Source organism: Varanus komodoensis, unplaced genomic scaffold (assembly GCF_004798865.1).
Source record: "Varanus komodoensis strain SLA01 unplaced genomic scaffold, ASM479886v1 scaffold6_4, whole genome shotgun sequence".
NCBI classification, from domain to species: domain Eukaryota; kingdom Metazoa; phylum Chordata; class Lepidosauria; order Squamata; family Varanidae; genus Varanus; species Varanus komodoensis.
This window is the reverse complement of record NW_025336347.1, coordinates 11,870,192-11,895,697: the sequence shown is the minus strand read 5'-3', so window position 1 is coordinate 11,895,697 and position 25,506 is coordinate 11,870,192. Positions and strand designations below refer to the sequence as shown.

At 42.0% G+C, this 25,506-nt stretch overlaps 1 protein-coding gene across 1 annotated transcript in view; it reads right to left on the bottom strand.

Moving 5' to 3' along the window:
• Positions 1-25,506, bottom strand: part of LRIG1 (leucine rich repeats and immunoglobulin like domains 1) — a 151,239-nt gene that overhangs the window by 43,966 nt on the left and 81,767 nt on the right. Inside the window, exon 4 of the mRNA XM_044451854.1 lies at positions 1,328-1,465. Within this exon, the coding sequence (XP_044307789.1) occupies positions 1,328-1,465 (138 nt within the window). The remainder of the gene's footprint in view (positions 1-1,327; positions 1,466-25,506) is intronic.

Genomic DNA, 25,506 nt, shown 5'->3' with positions numbered 1-25,506 from the left:
CTTTTATGGGGATGAATGAACTGGAGGATTCATTCTGGGTTAGAAGAGTCCTTGAAAATCAGACCTCCTGAAACTGGTGCTCTCTGTTAGTGTTGGATTGAAATTCCCAGAATTCTGGACCACTGGCCATTCTGGCTGAGGCAGATGGGTGCTGAAGTCCAAACTTTCTGGAGGGTGCCAGGTTGGGGAAGTCTGATCCAGTCTAATTCGCTGCTCAGTCTTTGCAATGCACGATGCAGCTACAACATCCTTGACAGGTGGCCATCCAGGCTCCTCCTAAATACCTCCAGCAAAGCAGAACTTACCACCTCCTCACTGCTGGATGTCCTCGGTACTTTCCTAATGTTTAAGAGGAATCTGTATCCCTGCAACCTCAAACCATGAAGTCTCTGGAGCAACAGGGAACAAATCTGTACCATCTCCTACACAACAGCCTTTCAGATACTTAAGACAGCTATCATGTCTCCATTTACACTTCTCTTGTTCAGACTAAATATGCCCAGCTTTGGTTTCCAGACTCCTCATTCTACTTCTTCTCTTCTCCAGACATGCTTCAGTTTGTCAGTGTAAACAGGACACCCCGTATCTAAAGGAACAGGTTCCAAGCCCCTCCGTGGATGCCTGAAACCACGGATAATAGCGAACACTACATGTACCACATACTGTACCTATACATTTCTTTTTCTACAATTTCATGAACAGATGATTCATTCTTACCATACATCCTAGCAACCTCAGCACATGACTTTTTCTTTCCTCATTAAATAGAGAATTTTCACTTAAAGGAAGTACTTAACGGCTTCTCTTTGGCACTTTGCGGCATTTTACGACTTCTCTTTCAGACTGAGGTCAACTGCAGTCAAGTGAAAATGCAATAATTGAGTCAGCGGATATGCGTGTCCCGCTGTACTTCTTAAAATGTGGTGCCCAGTGCCAGACACAACATTGCACATGCATCCCAACTAACACAGAACACAGTGAGTACTATTAATCCTCGTGATCCAGGTTCCATGCTTTTGTGGATGCAGTTTAACACTACATTTTGGTGTGTGTTTTTTTAAGCTAGTTCATATTTAGTTTGTAAACAGGCGGAAGTGCTCAGTGTGTTTCTTCAGTAAGATGTTCCTTCAAGACCTGCCATGAAAAACGTAATCACTCAAAGTATAGGTACTACGGTACACAGACAAAAACACACGTAACACCCATCTGATTTACAATCCATAATTACGATCTATTTCTAAGCTTTCAAAGTATCAAAAGATCAATCCTTACTGTATAAATAAATGACTATTTTCCCAGAAAATGGTGAAAAACAAAACAAACTTACAGATCCTTTATGTGAAGCCCCACTGGGAAACAGCCACTTCGGATTTCTGTGAGATCATTGGAGCTCAGGTCCAATGTTTCCAGGGCAACATATGGCTGTAGTTGGCTTGCCTCAATGCTACGGATCTTGTTGCGATTCCTACAATGCAGAATAGAGAAAAAATTGACATAATCCACTTTGTCGTCTCCCCCCGCCCAATAAAATAAGTACAAACATAGAACAGACACAGTCTCTCATCACATTTTTGGCTCCAGGCTAGCAATCAGTGTTCTTGTGGAGTGGGGAAATAAAGTCTAGAAATAAAAAGTAAGGTAAGAAAATGCCTATTATTAAAATGACATATACTGGCACAGACGAGCTTTCAACTTACACAAAGCAATTCATCAAACGGAACAGAAGTTTAAAAGTTCTCTGTTTAGACTGCAATAGAGAGACATTACACATGAGGCCTCCACATTATCTGTTACAGAAAAGTGAAGCACATACAAGAGGTTCTGCTCACTGCCTCACTCTCTCAGACTCTACATGGAGTGAGATAGGAAAAGGGAATACAAGGCTATTGGAATTTTGCAACATTTGTGGCAGCAGTCCTAATTCCACTCTCATCAACAGGTGGTTCCACGTGCGTGAAGTAGACATGTTTCTGCAGTTCATGCTTTGCTTGCTTTAGATGTAATGGTAAGGTATAGTTGTCCTTCACGTGGAACCATAAGAAGGAAGTGATATTCCAGAGGAAAGTGAGAGGACACCAGAGCACAGGGCTCATTTGTGCCATGCCTACAGTTTGGGTTACCTCTGGAGTGATTCTCTATGTTGATAAAAGGCTGCAGGAAGTGAAAGAATAAAGAGAGGCCCAATTCACATCTAACAACTATGGATGGTTCAGGATGGATTGTTTGTTGAATTGCACATTGTTACATGTGAACCCTGCAGCATGGCTTAACAATGGGTTGTTAACCATGAACAACCCAGGAAGACACGTAGCTTGCTGTTGGATTGTGAACTCTGAGTAGAACCCTAGTGCACAGAAGAATAATATTGTGCCACTCGTGTCAGATGGGCCACATTAAGCAACCTGATTTGGCTAGTGTGACTACAGTATACTGATTCAGGACCCTATTCAGACACAGACCATGGGTTGATTCTATCTTCAGCTGGTAGGCTGGGATCTGTAATCGTGCAACAGTCCAAACTAAGGTGGTCTGCAACAGCAGATCTACCACCTTGTGTGTGTGTGTGTGTGTGTGTGTGTGTATGTGTGTATAAATAAAAGAAGAAAAGCATCTTGGTGGGTGGGGTCTCCAAGTACATGTTTGGGATACAGGTGGATCCTGGTCTGAAAAGATGAATACTGTCTGAAAAGCACATAAGGATGAAACCTCAGACACTCTTCCTGCCTTTCCACCTAAAGGCATATCTTGATTCAACAAGGAGGAAATATCACCAAACTTTCTCCTCTTTATACAGTAAATTCTGCTTCTTCTAAAAACAAAAACCCATTTAATTCTTACTCTGACACAACATGGGGAATGCTAGTTGAAATCCACAAGCATATGTGCTCAGCACATCAACCTGCACATACTCCAATTTCCCCTCAAATATCCCCCCCATGTGCCCCCTCAAAACACACAAACAGCCTTTTAATTTCCCAGGAGTTCTAACTCTGTTGGCAACAGATATATCAAAGGTAATAATTCCTAAAGACAGCCCCCCCTCCCACGCACACATCCAACATCTGTGAGCAAACATTTTCCCACTGGAACTTTTAACAAGTGTTGGATAAGTTTCTAAAACATTTTAAGAATTGACACTTCAAGTGCCACAACTGAAAATGAATTAGGAGTATCACAGAGATTTTCCAATGTAACCAGCACCTGTTATCAGGGCTCTGGATGCCCATTTTATTGCAATGTGTATGCAAAGGCCTTTATACCAAAGAAATACTATTTAGGACTGCATATTATTACTAGCTCTCCAACTCATTACATGCTTCCAAAGTAGCTTCCCCCATTCCCAGTGATCAACAAGTCCAGGCATTGTGTAATTCAACAGAAGGAAAGAAAACACACTAGGTGAGAAGCGGGAATTTTTTGCTTATTATTTGGAGGAGATACTAAAATTAAAAGCTGTCCACCAAGTGGTTTAGGTTGGTGTATGCAGGGGAGTCAATAAAAACTGCAACGATGGTACTTTCGGGGTAACCGGAACTAAATTGCTTTATATTTACCAAAGTTTTACCAAATTTCAAGTTTTAAATCCTATTCAAGTTACAACTACTCAAAGTTAAAGTCAAGATCACATCCGGCATCCTTGGCAAAGGAACACTGAGCTAATCCCCCATTTTTCTGCACTATTCAAGAACAATAATGTATTTGTAAAATGCAAATAATGTAATGTATTTTAGCAACATAAAATAATGCATTTCATTTTACCATTGCTATATAAAATGTCTGAACTCCCAAAGCAGGCAAATATCACATAATTTCTAGCCAATTACAGACCTGTTTTTGGTATTTTGAGTTAAAAAAATTTCAATAAATAACCTTTTGCTTGTTGGGAAAGGTTGAAGTCTCAGCAAACCAAGTAGGCCTTTTCCAGTAGTTGCCCTATATTAATATTGCTAAAGCTAACCACAAAAAGAGAGTTGCATTACACAGTCATGAGAGCTAGAAACTTAGCAAGCAAATGATCTATTCTTAGATCATCTGCCATCCCTGCAGAAGTTACTTAACTCCCCTCCCCTCCTCAAAAGTTTTCTATCCTGTCTACTAGTCATATACAAGAAACTACAATATAGAAGTCCCACTCCTTGTCTGTTCCCAACAAGTTTCTCAAAACACAAAGAGGCATTTTATGAAGATGGTGCTTATCCTGCTGTCCTTCAATCAATTTATGTTGAGCTATACGTGTTTTACATGACAGTAACAAACCCCACTTAGTTCAACCGGCTTCTTGTTAATTATGTTGTGTACAGTACTTCCTCTCCTCTCCTTAAAATTCTGACACAGGCACTGAGATCACAATTTAGGTTGGGACCATCAATCCCTCCCTCCCTAGCTGCTTCCTTTCTGAAAGTCATCACCCACTCAGAACATTTTTGAAAATGTTTCTTCCTTTTTAAACTGCAGGAAAAGCGGTGGAACTTCAGGAAAGAAGTAGTTGAGCAGGAAATGATTAAACTTTTTCACCCACACAGCGGTCCCAGCATGGATCGAGGCGGCATACTCACTCTGGTGTAAACGAAATGAACCCATATCTTAGACAATTAACTTAAAAGCAGAGCCTAAGCCTTAATTTTCATGGAGAGAGCCTATGACTGCAGCCTCAGCTGGCCCTGAACTTCTCAGAAATAGAGAGAATAAGGCTGATTTGCAGAACCAAACACACCTCCTTGTATCATTTGCCAAGCACTAGACTATTGTGTGCAGTTTCAGCAGGTGGTGGTGTCATTGAGCAGAAGGTACAGCGGTGTTTGTGTGCTCTAGAGGTGGAGCAAGAAGTGACAGGACAAAACAGGTGGTGCTACTTCAAAAGATCATGCTTTTCTAGGAATATTGGAGTGTGCTTTAGAAGGTAAGGTTACACCTTAATCCCAGTGGGTAGGCCAGTGCTAAATGTCCTCGTGAATATTTATTGATAAGTCTTTTCAGCAGCCTTTTCCCCAAGGGGGGAGACTCTCCCTCTGATGTTAAAGGGGTGATATTTGCTTTGCACAGTAGAAGTTATTTTTGGTTTACTGTAAGGAGAAAGAGAACTGGGAGGCAGGGAGAAATTGCATGGTTGGCCTTCATCTAGGATCAGCTTACAGCATTGGCCAGGCTTTGTTAATTTAGAAAAAAAGACGCTTGAATACAGCAAAACTCTATTAAGACACCACCTGCTATAAGCATCAAAAGCATAACCAAGCTTCAAACGAGAAGAGAGTACTACACATCCCTTTCCGTTCTATTAATATTCAGATATGTTAATATGCAATGAGAAGAACAATTAAACCACCAAAAAAACGCCTGCTACCAAAGGACATGCAAGGTCTTGTGTCACAGAGGAATGTCAGGCCCTGACTGTAGATCGAGATCAAAAAGAGTAGGTTACAGGAGATGAAGTCGATCTGGCTTTCCTTCTTTGGTAGCCATCTTTTTAGCCACAGCAGTTTCAACCTCTGTCTGCAAAGAAAGAATGAATCAGTGAGGCTTTGCATCAAAAGGTTGCCATTCCTCTGGATCCAGAGCAGCCTGGTTCCAGCACATCACTGAATGGATACTTCCTACCACAGTGATAATTCAGGTGCCCAAGCAGACTCTGTTGCTTTTCCTAAACTTCTCAGCATGCAGAGCCTACTGCAGAACAACTGCAGAAGTTACTCACATGACAACTTCCTGGTACACCAACACCACACAACAAGCACTTTAGCACAAGGCCCTGTAGTCTCCAAGGTATTGGATACACATGGGAGTACAGATGGCAAGCAAAAGAAAGTGGCATCCAGTCTTTTGGACCAAATCCATAGGTTTTTGTCTGTTGAATGTTCCATCACCAAACAGCTGAGCTAGAGTTTTAACCAAGCCCATTCCAGTGTATGGAAATTTGGAAAGCAGAAATATCACCAGCATGTTTAACTTATATGTCAGCCGCTGTCTGGCTGCAGGATTGGTGCCACTGCCACTGTCTTCTCCCTGGTAAGGAAACGCAGCAGTTCATTATCCAGCAACAAACAAGTGGAAACTGTCTTGCTTCCATCTCAGCTGCCTGGCAATGGGGGCTTTGCTCCCCAAATAGGAGACAGGGAGGAGACGGTGGTATTGGCGGCAGCAGTGACAAGTCTGGTGACTACATGGGAAGGGTAAGACAATCAGCCTTTGATCTGTGGCATACCAGAGACAGATGTTAGCAAGCTAACCTCTTTTTTATATGATGTGTCCCCTTAGCCCAAGACTCTGCAAACTTCAAGGAAGGATGAGAGGTCAGTGGTGGTACAGTTCATGCAGCCTCAGACTTAATGCTGGATGTTTCCCAATCCCCGCAAACAAGGTGTTGGGATCGAGAGGGCCAGTTGTCCCAGGAGCACACTGGTCTGGACTTAGTGGGGGCTTGCAATGTGGGCCAATTCCAGACACTGAGATGAGAAGTGGAGGCGCTTACCTCAAGGCCAGCCTCTCAGGTGCTGTGGCAGCCTCTGAGAAGATGAAAGCTGTACAGCTACTGGGAAGGGGCTTGAAGTGGGAATTTCTCAGTGACAGGTGAAGTGGGTATGGCCTCGACCCCATGATGCTGTGCTGGGAGAGGAGGGTGGCCCAATTAGAGGGCTGGCCTGCAGAGAGGAGGTGTGCTCATTCCCATAGGGTCCTTTCCAAAAGAATGGGATTCAGACATACTCAAAAGGAGAGTTCCTAGAAGTAAATATTAGATTGGGTTCAACAAACTGCTCCGTACATGTGCAGAGATCCATTCTGGGTGGTGATCCTCCTGGGAAACACTTTGCAAAGGAATGCGGCTTTGAATGTAGAGAAGGAGAAAGCCTAGCTCATGACAAATGGCAGGAAAAAGTGCCCACCTGCAAGTCCTTCAAGAACCACTGCCAGTCAGAGTAGGAAGTCCTGGAGTGGGTGGACCAATAGCTTGGCTCAGTAAAAGCAGTTAAAATGTCTAAAAGCAAAATAAGAATCTCTAATGCCAAACCAAAGGCAAAGCAGAATCTCCCTTTAGTGCAGGCATTTACCATGGGTCTATTTTGGAGGGGATTAGTAAGGTGGACTGGACTTGTCTAAGAAGGCATGCATGTCCCTCAGAAAGTATGATAACAGGCCGATGCAATGGATTCAATTTCATTCAAATCTGTGCATGGTTGTCCAAAAAATGGCCTTTAAATGCTTCTTCTTCTAAACAGAAAACCTCTGCTGCCTTTGCAATGGCACCGTACTTCAGAAAGCAAACAGCAATGGCTATGACTATGTTCTTCAGGCAGGAAGTGAGTATCCATAAAAGCAGCCCCCACTTTTCCCAGAGGCCACTGAATCACTAGTTCCCCGAGGGACTGTCTGGCAGATTCTCAAGCATATCGTACAGACTGTTTGTTCAGGTGGAGCTCAAATACATAACAAGAGCAGTCCAGGGGATGGATACGTGCTCCTGACATGCTTGGGTCAGCCACTGTGAAACTCAGCATAAGCTGCACACACCATTTTCTTAATTAGTTACAGCACAGACCCTGGAGCAAGATGGGTGATATGCTTCCTTTGTAACAAAAGAGAGAGAGGAGTGCCAGCTCCTACCCTAATGTCCTGTCTACAAGAAACCACTTCTTTTCCATGAAAGAAAGGTCCAGGAATACCGGCTGCACAGAAATACAAGTATAAGCAATCACTGGCTAGATAAAAGGGGTGGAGCTTAAACTAACCCAGCTCTAAGCAAATGGCTGCATTTCATTGAGGCAACCTCAAAGCATGGGTTGCTGCTACTTAAGGGACAAAGATGTTCGGCGGGAAAGTTATCAAGTGGCATGGCAGCTGATGAAGGGAGCTGCAATGAAAAGCTATGGGGACAATAACTCTGGGATAAAAACAAACCATAACAGGCTAAGTAAACATTTTTTTAAAAAATCTAGGGGTTTCTTAAGCTGAGAGGAACTCCGATAAACAACCTTGCTCCAAGCAAAAAAAGTAGCAATGGGAGGAGGACTATACTCCATGCTTCGAGTCTCCAGTACTGTATTTTCTCACCCATTATATTCAACAGCTTCCTTCTTGTACTCCGTTTCTTGGAAAACAGTATTGGTACAAAAGTAGTCCCTGAGGAATGGTGGCATCTGTGCTAACAGGGCCAACCCAATAAACTCTGGGCCTGTTCATCAATTCTGTTGCTAATACTTTAGCCAAGCTATTGTCTGCCTACATCTCTTCCCCAGAAACTTTTCACACAATTAAACCCTTGAATCTTATTAATATATTTTTATTTACAACATTTCAAAGTCAGGCGTTCCAGATGAAGTCCTTCCAAGCTGCATACAATCATATAAACCACAAGAAATAACAAGAAACATTCTCAAACACAGAACAACCCTCAAAGTAATCAACACAAAGCAGAGCAATAAAGCTGTAAATCAGCAGTGCATCTAATAAAATTGCCATCACTTGAAAGTCACTTGGAACAGATATGGCTTCAAAGCATTTCTGGACTCCAGGACTGAAGAGGTCATTCATGTACCTTCATAGGGAGCTTCACAGAGGAATGGCCCAACCTTACTTTCCACCAAGCTCACCCTTAAAGGTGAGCCAACAAGCAGGGTTGCAGTGCTGATGCTAAGGTACAGAGAGGTTCATACAGAAACAGCCAGTCCTCCAAATAACTTGGTCCCCAACCACTTGGGTCAAAATCAGCATGCTGAAATGAGCCGAGGAACACACTAGTAACCTGCACAACTGCAAAATAGTAATTTCTGATAGGCTAGCCCTACAGTCGCTTCCTGCACAAGGTGGTGTTCCTCTTCACCCCATAAAGGTTATCTTCACAGACAGCCCCATAAAGAACACATAACAATGGTTTACTAACTGGTTCAAGTGTAAGCACAGTCTGACTAGCTTTCTCGGGTCATACTTGGCATACCAGTCTAAGCTGGTAGCCACTGCTGCCACTCGTGCTTCCACAGACAGTGTCAAGCCCTGGTGAATTCTCAAACTGTGAACTTGGTCCTTCAGGGGAAGTGCAACTGCTTGCATCTATCTTGCCTTCAGTTTATTCTCCCTCATTCTTCCTCTCCAGACATCTGTTAAAAGAGTTCTATAGCCTCCCTGGGATTTGTAAGTAAGTACAAAAGAAGTCAAACCCAGTGATAACACCACTACCTAAAGTCCCAGCAATTTCATGTAGATGTTAAATGCCTTGGGAAACACAATGGAATTCTGCAGCGTTCAGTATGCCAAAGGCTACGGGGTGGTCTAGAAGTCCCCCCAGTACCACCTTCTAAGACCAGCCTCCTAGGAACAATGGTCAGAACTAATGCAAAGCCATACCTCCTGAACCCCATCCTACCAGGTAATCCAGAAGGATACCATGGAAGACAGTATAAAAAGCCAGTCAAAGTTCCTGAAATAGATCCAAATAATCAGTATTGCCCAAGACCACCTGGAAATGAGGCTACCATCCATGAAGTCCTAACTATCACAACAGTCTTCCCAAGCTGGACAACAATATTTGATTTCTCAATTCCCATATGGATTCCTAGCAGAAGCCGTAGATCCATCTACCCATACCCCATTCAGGTCAGGACTTCACTGGTCTCATGATCTGAAGGGCAGAAAGGTAGAAAAGGAAATCCTTTTATGACTATGTGTAACTTTACAAAATATCGCAGGGTAAGATTACAAAAAGGAGATGAAGGTACTAGAAAGGCCTACATACCACATGCATATCGTATCTCTTTTTAAAAAGTATATTTTTACTTATCTATTTTGCTTACTTCTTTTAAAAACATAAACACCTCAGCTTCAACTTAAAGTAGATTCCAGAGTGGTATACATAAAGGCTAAACATGTAATGCAACCAACTACTTAAAATCTAAACATAAAACAGTAAAATCAAGAGGTGTCACACTATTTCAACTAGCTGAAATGCATTAAAAACATATATGTAAGGGTTTTTGTTTTTTTGTTTTAAAGATGAATTCATTCTGTGCAAAAGAAAAGGTTGGGGAAGATGGCTGTGGTCCAGCAGGTTAAGAGAGAACCAAGTTGGGAAAGGCTGCTTTGAGGACTCGGGGGGGAGAAAAAATCCACAGCAGCCATTTCTAAACGCAGAATTGAATTTTCTGAAGGCGGCAACAACAAGGGACTGCGCCTCTTCCAATGTTCTGGGATGCAGAGATCATAAAACGGAGCACAGACCTTGTTTCATTGCAAAAACCCCAGGCAACTCCTTCTATCCTCTCTTGACATACTACAGGTCTTTGGCCACATTCACCCTAGCAGATACTTCAGTTTAACGAGCACATTTTTAATTCCTTAATGCACTTTATGTCTTGCACCACTTGCAATAGAGAGAACTGTTAAAGGGGCTCTTAACCCCTCCTCAAATTACTCATGTGAATTTTAGAGGAACAAAATCTCTCCTTGCCAGGATGTTTATTTCCACCAGAGGTATTGCAGCTATATGCCTTGTAGGAAGCAGTTACCAGAAACACTGTGGGTGCTTCTAAATGACACCACAGAAAATGGTTCCCCAATATCCTCTTGAGCAACATAGAGTACCGAGATATTCTAAAGAATAGCTCATATGGGAGGGAACTCTCTTCAGCAAGAGAGTTCCATTGAACATAGTGTGATTTACTTCAGAGGACATGTAAATATAGAAAGAGAAGGAATCCCTCACAACAAAGAAAGGTTTTAAGAGTTTTGCCTCAATTCCTATTTATTTATTTACACTATTGCATGAACTGCTTCATAAACTTAAAATATTTTACCTTTTGTGAGGCAAACTGTGTTACTTGAATAAACTTTGTGAGGTAAATGGCATTCATTTTATTTTAGAAATCAGGAAATGAGCCAAATCTGCATTTGTCAGCCAAGCAAGCATCACTGTAGCTGTGTCTAGATAGGAACCTGTTTCAATCACACTGAAGTCTTCAGCATGCCTCACAACAGCTGTGAAGCATGCAGGCCCTGCAAAGCAAAGATGGTGAATGATGTTTCCAAGGGAAAAGTTTATACCAAAATCCTACCTTCTGGTCTCCATGTGCCTGTCAGTAACTGCACAATGACTCAGCACCCAATTACGCATCATGAGTTTGCAGAATCACCCCTCTTGACTGTGACAAGAGTAAACAAATGCTCATCTCTATTTCTAGTTTGCTCCGTCTCGCTCATCCCCATTACGGAACTCCCGTACATTAAATGTGTGCACAAGTGCGCTCATCAATTACCTCACTTAAGCGTTACATCACCTCAGCCCTCGCCACAAGCCAAACAGTTACACAGGAAGCCTCAGGTGTCTGACCCACAGGCCTGCAACCCACATGTTTTTCCAGAGTCAACGTGGCAAGCCACCACACAGAAGTCTACAGTGATTCTGTTCATATTCCCACTGGCTTGCCAACATCCTCTGACCAACATGAAAAGCATACTCTGTTTTAACAGCTGCTCAGAGCTTTGATTTGTAAAATAATAATAAAAATCCTACTTTGCTCTTGTGCTGAGTATCTCTTGGGGCTAGGGCAGGTATCAGGGCACAGGATGGACACCTCCTCCTTGCCTAAGAAATTATTCCACCCTAGTTTGTCCTATCTTGTCATTACATCTGAGTGTTGCCAAGCTTGTTAAAAGCAGCCTCAAAGTCTAACCAGACCATCTCATGACCTCCCTGAAGGCCATGATTCACTTTACATCAGCTTTAATTTTACCCACTTTTTCATTCAAATATAGAAGGCAGGTGGATACAAATTGAGATTATCAACATAAACGCACTGAATTCAGCAGGTTTACCATTTGAGCAATTTTGGTTTCATGTTTGTTGCTCCAGCTCAGGGATGCAAAGATAGGCTTGAGATCTGAAACAGCATACAGACAAATGTTGAATATCTGTGGGGAGACAAGCAGCAGTAACTTTTTGTTTTGCCTCACCTATTTCCTCCCTTACAGTGCTAGCATAAAAGTGGACTAAAGGCAGAAAAGGCTTAATTCAAACAGTATTACTTTTACTACTGAAGAATTAGAACTGTATTGAGGAGAGCTATGTAGCCAACTTCAGTTCCTTACAGGAGAGAAAAAGGTGGGATATAAATGCAATGTAGTAGTAGTAATCAGGAAAAAAGAAGGTGGAGGAAAAAAGGTTTATGAAGTATTTACCATAACCTGAGATTTACAGGCAAGGCCTAACAAGCTGCAATCAAGTAGCCTGATAACAGCTTCTCAGAGCAATAAGGTCAAGGGCTAAGCTTTCAGTACTTAGTAATAACACTGAAGGTGCGGGGAGGGGGAGAATACATGCTCCCTATGAATTATGAAACTTTGGAGCTGTGGCAAACAAAGGTTCCTCCTTCCAGCATTCAAAAGCCTTGCAAAGTGTTGTTTATTGACTGAAAAGCACACTCTCCCAGAATTTATCTCTGAGCATGCACAGAGTGGTTTGTTAAACCCGATCTAGTATTACCTCCAGGAACTCTCCTTATGAACATGCCTGGGCCTCATCTCTTTGGGAGGGGTCTTCTGAAAGCAAGCATGCCTCCTCTCTGGGCCACCCCCCTTTGTTAACCCCTCACCATGGGCTCAAGAGCCAGGGCTGCCTGGTTTGCATCTGAGAAGCACTCTTTCTCAGAGGCCCCTTCGGTCAGCTGTACATCTTGGTCATTCCCAGGAACTGCCTGTTTGGCCTTGAGATAAGCACATCTGTCTCCTTTATCTCAGTATCTCGGCATGGCCCATCCTCCCCAACTCCCCTTTAATCTGCTTCACATCCTGATTCTTCTGAAATCCAGCCAGCAGTCCTTGAGAATGAATGCCCAAAGTAGCCATCCTTCTTTCTCCCAAAAGGAAATAATACAAGAAATAGTTAAACAACTAATTAATCCAATTCAAATACGTATCTTCCCTAGTCCTGTAACATCAAGACAATTTCACATTGCATTTCATAACCATAGACGATTTTGACTCGTGTTTTCAAATATTTGCTGCTACAGGAGAGTAAAATTCTTTCAGCTGATCAATAAGTTGAAATGAACTTTGAAACAGTCATCCAGTTATCATTCAAAGTATACTTAAAATGGTATAACTACTAAACAAAAATAAATCAGAGCTTCTATTTTCAGGATTCTGTGATGGATACCACACTGATCTGTCATGTGAGTTCTATGTCAGTCTGATGCAGAATGATGCTGAGAATTACTGCTGAGAATAGGAATTGTGCTAATTCATGAACAGCCTCATGGGCCATTTCTTAGTCTATCCTATTGTTGAAACATGGATAGAGTGTGATTAAGAATACAGCACTTTTTCTTTACATAACTACAATTGCTCAGATTTAACCAACTGAATTAATGATGATCCATCGCAAACATTCTTCCATTCCTCTAAATATATCAGGAACAGTGAAGCCAGAAAGGAATGCTGGGTGAAAAAGGAGCTAAAGAGCATTAAAGGAGGGTAAGGAGACTGCACAGAAGCTGGGTGAATTATTTTCATTTATCTCCACTGCAGAAGATGAAGGACAGATGCTGTGCTTCAACTGATGTTTCCAGGAAGGGACTCTGAGGAACTGAGGAAAATATTAGGGGCAAAAGATGAGCTGACTGACAAAGTGAAAGTTAATAAAGCACCCAGCCCAGATGGTATCCACCCTGAGAGAATTCAAGTGTACAATCGTTAATAGTCTAACAAATTTTCTTCATTATTTTTGTCAATTTTAATTAAAAATAAGTTACTAATATAATATGAAGCACTGCATTTTCTTAGCATAAGTTTGAATATATCCACCATATATTCATATACAATGTGTATCCCTATATATTTTATATATGACAAAATATATTCGTATTCTTGGATACTGTTATGCATAGACTTCTGCAAAGACAGACCAAATATCCACGTATTTGCTCATTTGCAGACTAACCGCTGTAACACAAGAATATGCTGATGGGATCTGAACTAGCAGGGCATGACCAAGAAAGAAAATCTGGCACTGTGGCAGACAGCGCAATGAACACATCAAACCAGTATGTGGCTGCTGCAAAAATGCATTCTTTATGTTTTAAGCATAATTAGGAAATGAATTGAAAATGAACCTGCTAATTCCATACACCACTTATACAAATCTGGTGAAACCACTCTTAAAATACTGCATACAGTGTTGGTTACTGCACCTTAAAAAGTTTACTTACAGAACTGGAAAAAGTGTAGAACTAAAATGATTAAGGGGGTTGAACAACTCCTGTACTAGGAAAGGTTACAACATCTGGGATTGTTAACTTAGAAGGATGGTAAGAAAGATACGATAAAACAAAGAGATAAGAGACATCTAAGAGAAAGTGGATAGGGATCTCCCTCTCTCATAATATTAAAATCTGGAATCAACCCATGAAGCAAACTTGTGTGAGATTCACCACAGATAAAAAGAAGACTGCTTTCACACAGAGTAAACTACAGAATTGGTTTCCACAAGATGTAAAGACAGCCATGAATTTGGATGACTTTAAAAAGAGATTGAACAAACTAATGCAGAATAAGGCTACTAATTATGATGGCTAGAGGCTACCTTTTGTATCACATATGCTGATAAATCTCTCTCTCTCTCTCTCATATCGGAGGCATGATGCCTACAATGTCTAGTTGTTGGGGAATATGAGAGGGAAGGTGCTTTTGCACACCTGTCTTACCTAGGGGCTTCCCATAGGCAGCTGGCTGGCCACTACATGAACAGAATACTGGGCTGGATGGGCACTTGGTTTGAGCTCATATGGCTCTTCTTATGGCATCAAACTGTGTAAATCATAACATGTTACCCCTACCCATGGCATACTACAGCGAAGGAAAAAATGTTAAAATAACCAACAAGTCACAAAAAGGAGAGAGAGAGAAGCAAACCACTACAAGATCGTATAATGTAATAGCCATAGTTCTCTAGGTAGTTTACAGAGATTAGAAACCTTAGAGAACTTTGGTTACGGGACAGAAGCCAATATAATTTTGCAATATACAAAATGAAGATCAACAATACAGGACTTACTATTACAAATTTTCTCAATAAGTTTTAACCCTTGGGTACATCTGCACAAGTAGGTATGCAGACTTTTAAAGGTTATAAATTCATATAATTTCACTCCAAGTATTTACATTCCCACTCCTTACCTCATCAGACATTTTATTTAATTTTAAGGGACTGTCACCTTTGTTTCTAGAGGGCTGTTTCCTTTCCAAATAAAACATATCACTTTTATCAACTCCATATTCAGGATTTCAATACAAAATGCAGTTCTTAAAATTAGATCCTTTAAAATTAATCTGTGGGTTTGCTTGGCTTAAATTTATTATCTGATCTTCAGGTGAACACACAGTTCTACAGAAAACAGTGGGTAGTTAATACTCAGTAGTTCATGGAATGCAAGAAATTTGAAAATATTATTAATACTGCTTGTTTTTCTCCTGAATCCACTTTAAGCTACGGCAAAGTTGAGTATCCGCTGGTCATTATGGAAAGTCAGACCATGAGGCCATTCTGGGTACTCATGAGACCCCAATGGAGTTATGTGAAATCATTTAACTGGAAATGCTGGGGACTGAATCTTGGACTGCGTACAAAGTGTGTGTGGTCTGCCACAAAGTTATGGCCTCTCCTACATTGCTTACTTTCCAGCAGAGACAACCATGTTCCAAGACTTAAACTGACCACTGCTGTACTATAGTTATGCACACAAGAGGCTTTATGGAGTCACCACATTCTGAAGTTTGGTGACAATTGTGACCATGTGCAGAATACAAACTTTTACCTCTTCCTAACACTGGTAAATGAGGGCATTTGGTTTCTTTAAACCTGTGCTTTTTCCCTGTTTTGTGTTGCACTGTGCCCAAGATGCATGTTCAGCAAATAAAGAGTTTTTTGACACTTTACACTGTTATGGAATGTGGCTTCCTAAGCCTTTAGCATTCTGTTCTGTTGTTGCCATTCGGGATGTTTAACTCTCCTATGCCATTTTTAAACCGCATTGATTGGACAGAATTTATGATACAGGCAAAATGCTAAGTTATTTTTTCCTACCCTATTTTGAAAAAGTTGCTGGGGACAGAACAGACATGAATTAGCTTAGGCATTTGGTAGTTTCACTTTCCCATTAGAGGATATTCAGTCCCCTGACAAGCTTAGCAAGCTAAATGTATACTTTAAAAAATACTGAAGGGGGAGGAAAGGGAGAGACAAAACACCACAGCGCAACTGTTACGATAACTGTGGCAGTATGAAGTGGTTTAGGTTTGCTAAAAACAGATTTACAGATATTTCAAACAGCTGCTGGGGTTCAGAGCAACCCCATTAGCTTAAGAGGGTTAAGTATGTGGGGATAGACAGGATTAAGAGCCTTAGTCGATGGACATGCAGAAGAGGGGGCTTACACACCACAAGGATCACAAACCCAACCAAATTAAGATGCCTCTGTTGCTCGCACAATTAATTTGCCAGTTACTGGTAGAGCAATTTTGGGTGCGTTTTTGATCACGGAGTAAGTAAAACACATCCGCTTAGCAAGTGTTTGTGCTTCCAGCTGGCCAATGTGCAGTGTACAACCAGTAGTGCAGGAACAACTCTCTGGCAGTAAGTACCACGTGCACTTTATTCTCCCAAGCCCCAATACTGTGTGGACTGCTCAGACCTGATCTGCATGTCAAATCATCAAACTAAAGGCCATGCTTGCATGCTGCCACCTTACATTTCAGCGTTTTAGATGGGCAAGGAAAGGACACTGCCTGCAGGAACATAATAGCTATATAATGCTGCCAAAGAAAATTACAGGAAGCAACCAAGGTGAAGGTCATTTCCCCCTTCCCCATTCAGCATTTTAATTCTTATTTTTGAGAAAGTGACCAGTTGCAATTTCATTGGTGCTCCAAAAGCTGGGAGAGACAATCTGAGGGTGAGGTATCACCTGACTTGCAAGATCCTGGTCTCTGTTTTTGAGGTGGCCTCCTCTTTCCATTTTGATATCTCTGGTGAATGGCCACACAGCTTTCTCCAGGATCAATGAAGAAAACTCTCAAGGGGACAAGACAGACTCTGGCTATTGAGTGATAAAACAGAACAACACAATAACAGAATAAGATAGAGGAGGACAGAAGATGTAAGCTGCCTTGAGCCCTTTGTAGGAAAAGGGCAGGATATAAATCGCAATATAATAAATAAATAACAACACTGCTCCTAGCTTTCTCTTATTCCCATTGCTTCTTTAGTCTAACATAACGCCTTACGTCCTCCAACATGGTCTGTGGCTCTGCAAATAGTGAAGGACTGAGCTGTGCTTTTTATATAGAGGCTGTGTCAGGAGATAGGTTGAGAAGGTGCACCTGGTCATTTGACCCCCCCCCCACACAAAAAAGCACTGGTGGCTACTGCAGCGGAGTCCACAGTGGAGTCAACCTCTTGCAGCTCACCCTGACCCACCTGCATCTTCCTGCCACCATCATTATGTATCCAGCTTGCTGCTGGAAAGCCTGCTTCATTTCCTATAAATTCCTGCTTCACCAGCCACTTCTGTTGCTAAGCAAAAAGAATGCAGCGCAGTGCTACGTAATAGTAGACTGACAAGTCTGCCCTCTTCATAAACATACCAGTTTCCAGTTACTGCAACAGGTGAACTTTTTGTGCATAGACACATAAACTGAACAACCTGTCAGAATATTTAAGGCTGCAAAGCACCCTCAAGCCCCCAGAGTTCCTCTGATTTATATAATATAGATGAAGACTCTAACTTCCATGTCCCGACACAAAATATAGAGCCAAACATGTTTGCAGGAGAGCTTGCTTAAATATAAAATATCTTATGTTTACATTTTAAATATATATGGGTAAAGTCAATGCCAATTTATATGGAAATGTAAAATCTGGTGTGTGTGTGTGTGTGGCAGGGGGAGATGGGATGCTTCCCTGAATGAGACACTTTTCCATCCAAAATATCTTGTTGCTCACAACATAAGATGCATGATAAAAACTGTTTTCTTTTTCTGTCTGGGTCTCTTCCACATCTTCTTGTCTACAGTCCAACCTCTAGTTAAACATACAGGTCAACAGATTAGGAAATCTGAATTAATTACAACAAAACCAGAGGCTTCACTGAATTAGCTTAGATCTGTCACGCTACCATTTCAAATGTAGGTAGATATGAGGAACTGCGTAGCAGAAACAGCTCTGGAAACACAAGAGTGCATCTTTTCCTCTGAGCTTGGAAAGCAAAAGACCTAGCTGAGCTATTCCACCCCATGCTCACTATCATAATTCTAAGGAAAAGGCTGTGTCTATGGCTGCCACCTGAGGGAAGGGGAGCGGCTGAATGGCCTGGCCTGCTCTTGTGATTTGGATGGCGACTTTGCATGCACCAGTCAACAACAGGTGAAGCTTTTCATGGTGTGGAGCTAAACAGGGTCACCTGGTAAGCAGTTCCACCATCTCCAACTGCTGTTAAAAAGGATAGTTGCTGGTTGGTGCAAAAACTGGCAATTCTGGTGATTGTGCATGTGCACTTGCTTCCCTCCCAAACACACTCCTAGTTTTAAAGATGTCATTTCAGGAGCCTGATAACAGAAATGCACCATATACTGTATATGCTGGCCATGAAAGATTGGTTTCCTAGTAGGAGAGGTGGGAAGCAGGACTCGTGCAAGAGACTGGAGAAATTTGTGTGCACTTTCATGGGAGGTTCCTCACCAGGGCTGCATCCTGGAACACATACAGCACAATCCTAAGCATTTTAGTCAGGAATAAAGCTCCCACTGTTCCCAATGGTAAATGTACATTTATTCCCTTTCCCAATCTCAAGACCCTCCTGCATGCAATGTGTTAGACTACACCTCCCAGTACTCCAGCCAGCCATTCTAGCCGGAGGATGCTAGGAGTTGTGTTCCCACACACTTAGAGAGCAACTGGTTTGGAAAGACTACGGTTAAGGTTAAGGCAACGCAACTACCACATCACAATTCAGAAACTCAAAACAGATTTTCTAAGATTACTTGTGGTTCTAGCTCTTAAAAATGCGAATGGACCAGATCACACAATCAGAATAAGTCTCTCCAGTTTGTTGTGAGGCAAGGTGTGTTTAAGACACAATCTGCATAATCACCAACTGGTTGTGGCCTATGGTACCCTCTGAACCCAAATATAATGGCTTCTTGGAGGGTTGAACAACCTCTGAGGGTTGTTTAACCCTCCTAAAAAACATGCTACTAAGGTTCAGACAACATGGTAAGCCACAGCTGGACCATGATTATCAAATTGTGGCCAGCATGTACTGTGGCTCACAGAAAGCCACTGTGGTTTATTTATTTATGCCACAGTGGCTTGTTTTGATCATGCAAACCGCATGATTATTTTATGAGCTTGTAACGAAAGATTATGACAATTTTTATGCACTAGTTTAAGTTTTTCCTTATATATCAACAAATGCATGCCAAATTCAATACATGTCATTATACTGGAATTTCAAGCTCTTTCCAATGCTGGAACTCTAAAAGCTCTAGGAGCAATTATGTACTATTCTGTTTAACAGGATATTGGCTCTTCTTCCTCAGACTGCTGTGGATAGAGGCTCTTATTACATAATGAGGCGTGCATGCTTGTATCCAGATCCTAAATTTGGACTGGGGGCAGGGAGGATGAAATGCTGCACAGAGAAAATCCAGTTTGAATATTTCTGGGGTTTTCTTGCTTGGCAAGACAGAGGAAGGATATGTGAAAAGGCCAGACTTTTTTTAAAGCCACAAACCAAGTCTATCGCTTATGCTAGATAAGATAGGCTTCTGCTCTCAGAACTCATTACAGGCAAATGTCTGTATATCATCACACAATTTATTATGCCTGAAAGCTACAGCTGGATTCACAGGTTAGTAGACTAACAGAAAGTGAATGTACTGCAATGAAAGCCCAGTACTTTGAGTGAACTGGCTTAGTTCTGACATTCCTGCAAATTCGATGTGCTGCTGCTGTTTGCTATTAGGGTGAGTGCTGCAAAAGACCATTTTAAAGACATGGAGACCTGCTCAACTATCCTAAGGAAGGGAGGCCTTGCTGAAGAGTACCAGCCATCCAATTCCACTTGGAAGAAAGTTCTGGACAAATTAACAAGTATTCTGAAAACAAGAAAGAATGCAGCAATGGTTCAGAAGAGAAGAATTATACTGGGAAGCAATACAAAAATACTTAAGAAAGCAAATACTGACAGCTCAATGGAGAAAATGGAAAGCTCATGTCCCATCTCTGCTGCAGATGCTCTGATTCAGACTCTTAGTTTCACTTCTTTATCTCTAATACGTGGCCGAGCACACATGATTGTTCTAAGAGTAAGCATAAGAGCAGGCCTGCTGGATCAGACCAATGTCCATCCATCCAGTTCACCATCTTGGTTCTCACATGAACCAATCAGGAGGGCAAAGGCGGGTAATTGATATACATTTATGACATCCATAATTTCTAATTACAGGGAATAATTTCACCAGTGCTCTGCAACCATCCTGATTTGGGGGGGGGGGGGATCAATGTAATATAGCAAAGTTGTTTGAGTTCATTATGTGCTTTTTGCTAAATTTGCTTTAGAGGAGAGATGTTTAAAGAGTGGTGGTAGAAAGGTAGATCTTGGGGTTCTTGTGTTCAGATAGGTACTATTCTGCACCTTTCTTTATGCAAACCAAAGCTCTTATTGAGAAACACCGAGGTAAGTAACCTGGTATTTCCAAGTCATGGATTGGAACTCCTTGCCCATCAGCCATGCTGGCAGGGATTGACAGGAGCTGGAAGCTACCTACATCTGGTGGGTACCGTGTAATATAATGCTAAACTAAGCCAAGCTGCAGGTGCCTTAAAAAACCTTAAAATAGCAGGCAAAGGCCTTTGAGTATTATTTTTCTCATCAGCAACTCTTAACAACAATGGCCTAAGTATCACTGGGTCTGGGCTGAAATACTTCAGTCTGCAGGTGGGGGTACCCATGACTCAATGTCCCCTCTTTAACAAAAATGCTGCATGTGTCCACTTCTACCCAGCCACTTCCTTGGCAGGCTAATTTTCAAAGTGGATAGATTTTATTTTATTGTGGGGGGACGCAGGGGAGATGAAAGAATATTCCAGTATGAGAGCCCCACCTGTAGAAACAAGTTATAATAGAATAGATAAAACTTTCCTAACATAGCCAGAAGGCCTTAATTATGCAAACCTGCACACCTTGTGTGGGAAATATATAGCATATGGACTACATGCACCCCCCATCCCATCACCTGGTGCAGCCCAAGAGCAAAATGACTGGTGGCAAGCTGCCTCTCTTTTAAAAAAAAATCCTTGAAAACAATTTTGTCATTTTGAAATGTCTACAGTGGTTTCCTGCCAAAATTTAGTAGCAGGCCACAATTCTTTCCCACTGCAAATTTTGGCCATGCACCAGCTACAATAGTACAGCTTCTAAGGCTCCAAGGAATGGAAAGTGGTCGGTCTCCAGACCAGCAAAGTTGCCCATGTCTGTGGTGCAGAACAGGCTCCCCCCAACCTGGCATCCTTCAAGGTGCTTTGGACTCCCAGTAGCCCCAGCCAGCACGGCCACTGACCAGAGATGCTCAGAAATGGAAGTCTAAAACATCTGGACAGCACAAGATGTCCAGATACAGGGTCTGCCACCAACAGGACAGCAGAATCAGTTATGACACAGTATGAACTTACATAAGAAAAGCCATGGTGGATCAGACCCAAAGGTCCGTCTGGTCCAACACTCTGTACACATGGTGGCAAACCAGCTGCCCACAGGGTCCCCCAAGCAGAAGGGGTGCAAGACCTCCGCCTGCCCAAGCACCTCCAAATGCCACCTCTGGTGAAGGAGGCAGCACATAGCCAGCACGGCTAGTAGCCACTGCGAGCTTTTCACTATGGGACATGAAGCATGGAAGCCAGTTGTTTGGGTTAGATCAAAATCAATCAAAAGTAGTATGTTTACACACACACCAATCTTTAAATCAGCAGGAAATGGCAACATGAGCTAATGAAAAGTAAATCAATATTTGTACTCATCTGAATCTGCATGCCAGAACAGATGCTGGGTGGAGTGCTGGGGTGGGGTGGGGGTGGGGGGGAGAATGAGATTAACCTCTGTGGTGGATGCTTTGTTAATACATTTTCTGGATCACTTTAGGCTTCTGTTAACACTTTCAAGACATACAAGATAAAATAGGACTGGATGACCAGCCACAGCATGAAGCCTGCTCATTTGCTGTTGAAAGGGCTTATCAGTGAGCCTTGCCAGAAAAATGGTGAGATACTGTAGGGAATGAGTGGGCAGGGGGCCTTTCTACAGATTTGTGAAAGAAAAAAAATCTCTTGCATCTTTGAGCAGGTTAGTCCCACTAGCAGAGAAAATTAAATTAAATGGCCCCGGAAGGATAGATGTACATTGCTTTTTCAAACAACAGGTCACAAAAAAGCATTCAAGGTAGTCAAGGAAGGCAGAAACATTTGCTAATTATACAAACCATATTGATAATACCAAGCCCCCACATTTGGGAGCTTTGCAAAGACTTCAGAAGGAGCGAGTAGCCAAATCCAGCAGAAATCTTTCTAAAATTGTTACACACAATTACTTCTTTGGCTGTCTCTATTCCAAAAAGGAAATGTGTTAATTGCTATAAAGCCATATATCTTGGGGAAAGACTATACTTTATTCACCATGACCACACAGAATACTTTCCACATACAGTCAAGCAAACAGTCATACCTTTCACAGAACTGTTCTAATGCAAGAAATGACTTTGCAATGGAACAGCAAAACTGCAGCTTGTTTTCAAAAAGTCCCTACTGGTGCTTTTAAGTATTTTGACCTTTTAGAATTCTATATAACCTTAATGAACATCCTAAGTGCTTATTTTTTACCTAGCTAAGAAAGCATAAATTACATCCAAGCAAGCTTAGGGGATGTAGCACTACAAAACATCTTGAAAAAGAAAAAAGCCCCAAGGGCAGGGGTCCTCAAACTTTTTCAACAGTGGGCCAGCTGACAGGTGCCAGCGGTGGGCATGGGCCGCCAAGGCAGTGCTGACTGGGGGGGGGGGCAGTGTGGGGGTGAGGCACTGGCTTGCTCGCAAGGAGATCGTTTTCTCCAAAAGTCCAAAACGACCTCCTCGCAAGCAAGCCACGCACATATGCATGCCCGGCGAGTGCAAAACCTGTGGGATGGGCCAGTTAAATGGGCATGGCGGGCTGGATCTGGCCCGCGGACCTTAGTTTGAGGACCCATACTCAAGGGCCACCCCCTAAAATTTGAATGAGAACCTTGTCTGTTTGGGGACAGAATGTTGACTGTTCAGAGGGTGAGGAACTGAAAAACAAGAAGGGGGGTAGGAATAGTCAGATGGTAAATGCACACCTATTCTCAGCGTGACTATGGGATAATTCCAGGTTTAGTCTGTTTTAACTCTACACAACTTTTTCCCACCCTCCACCCTGTCGGTGAAATTTAACATCAGACTGTCCACTGCCCTGGTTTCACAGGAACATCCTGGGACATTTGGGGCTCTACTGAAGCCCAGGGTTGCCCACGAGATCACTTGATGGAGAGAAGGACAAGGAGTGCAAAATCCACAGGTATCCAAATATATATATATATATAAAAATACTAATGCTGGCAGTGGAAACAGATCCTCACATAAAATGAAATCAACATTGTTGTTGGTTCATTTATTTATTATACTGCCCAACAGCTGAGGCTGTCTGGGCAGTCCACAACAGCACATAAAAAAATAACAATTAAAAATGCATCATATTAAAACATTAAAAGTTCACAATACAAAATTTAAAACAGTCTCTCTCTCTCACACACACACAAATCTCAAGACCTGTTTAACAGCTAGCAGGCCCCTGTAAGCTACTTGAATGCCCTGCAGTAGAAGGAGGTTTTTACCTGGCACCAAAAAGATAGCAAAGTTGGTGCCAGGTGAGCTCATTCCACAACCGGGAAACCATCACTGAAAAAGCCTTTCACCTGGTTGCCACCGTCCAAAGCAGGCCTCAGAACTTGATTGTAGTGTGAGCCATTAGGAACACATGATTGCAAAGTATAAATCTAGTAGGCCTCACACTGAGACAAAATGACATGGGAATCATGTCCTTTCCATGTATGAATTCAACAGCAAACATCTCAGATCATCCAGGTAATGTTTCTCACCCCAAAAGTGAGGTGTTAAAGCAGCCTCCATTGTTTTAGGTTTATGTTCAGTAATCCTAATTCCTGGTCTGTTCTCCTTAAAGGAAAGAGGTAACATAAATCACACTATAGGAATTACAGTTGAGAAAATGGTTCAAGTAGAACACACTGCTGCATGGTGGAACCAAGAGGAATTGGGGGATATCCAAAGAGCCAGGGGAGATACATTCACCTGGAGTGCTACCTACTCTTAAGTAATGGAATGGGGTAACCTGGAAGACTCATGGCCATGAACAGAAGCAATCTACACTGTAATATTTTGCCGCAGAACCCACCTGTTAATCATGATTAGTATAGTCTTTCATACTTTAAACACTTTGGACATTCGACATGTACTCAGGGTTAGGTTTTATTTTCTTTTCCTAATATATACCTCAACATTAAACAGCACTGACAGACAGAACATGTTTCCTTTCAACCACTTTATCCTGATAAGTATGTATTTTTCACCAGCACCATTATGCATGGACTTTAATGTATGTAGGGCAGTTGTCTTAAAAAGCAATTAGTCAACGTACAAGTATAAAATATCACTCCCTACTGTGCATTAACAGCTTGTGCCTTCACATTTTTGTTCTAGGATGAACCTCTACATCATAAATACCGAGCCAGGCAACAAATAAAACATTCTCTCCCATAATTCCTTTCTACTGGCTTCTGAAAGATGAGCCTTAGAACAAAAAGCTCCAGGGGCAACTGCTGATGTTTCAAACACAAGTCAATTAGAAAATTCCTTAATCTTATAAAATGTGGAAAAAGTCAATGCTTTTTCAACCAAGTAAGATAATCAGAATCATGGGAGCTGAGAGGCTACCAACTTGAGGGGAAACGGTCTATAGCAATCCTAAATTCTTGAATCTGCTAATGGTTGCTGTTATGTGCCATCAAGTCATCTCCAATCTGTGGCTGCCCTATGAATGAATGCCCTGCATAATGTCTGGTCCTTCACAACCCTGCTGAGCTCTTGCGCATGACAGTTAAACTCTCTAATAATTCATTTCAGCTTTCATCTGAACATAAGCATCTCCTCTTCTGTTGCTCCTACAAGCAGACAAAAATATACTAGCAAGTACTCTTTAGAAATACTAAAATGGGCAACAATATGCAGGGAACAGACATGTAGACTACAAGGCCATTCCTGGGTGCGCTACTGGAGATGAGGCTCGCCAGTAACAGAAGGACCATTCAGTGCTGCCCCCCCAGTAAGCTTCACACTAAGGCCCAGCTGGTACCAGTGGCAGGTCGAGTACTCGAAGCTGGGACTTCATGA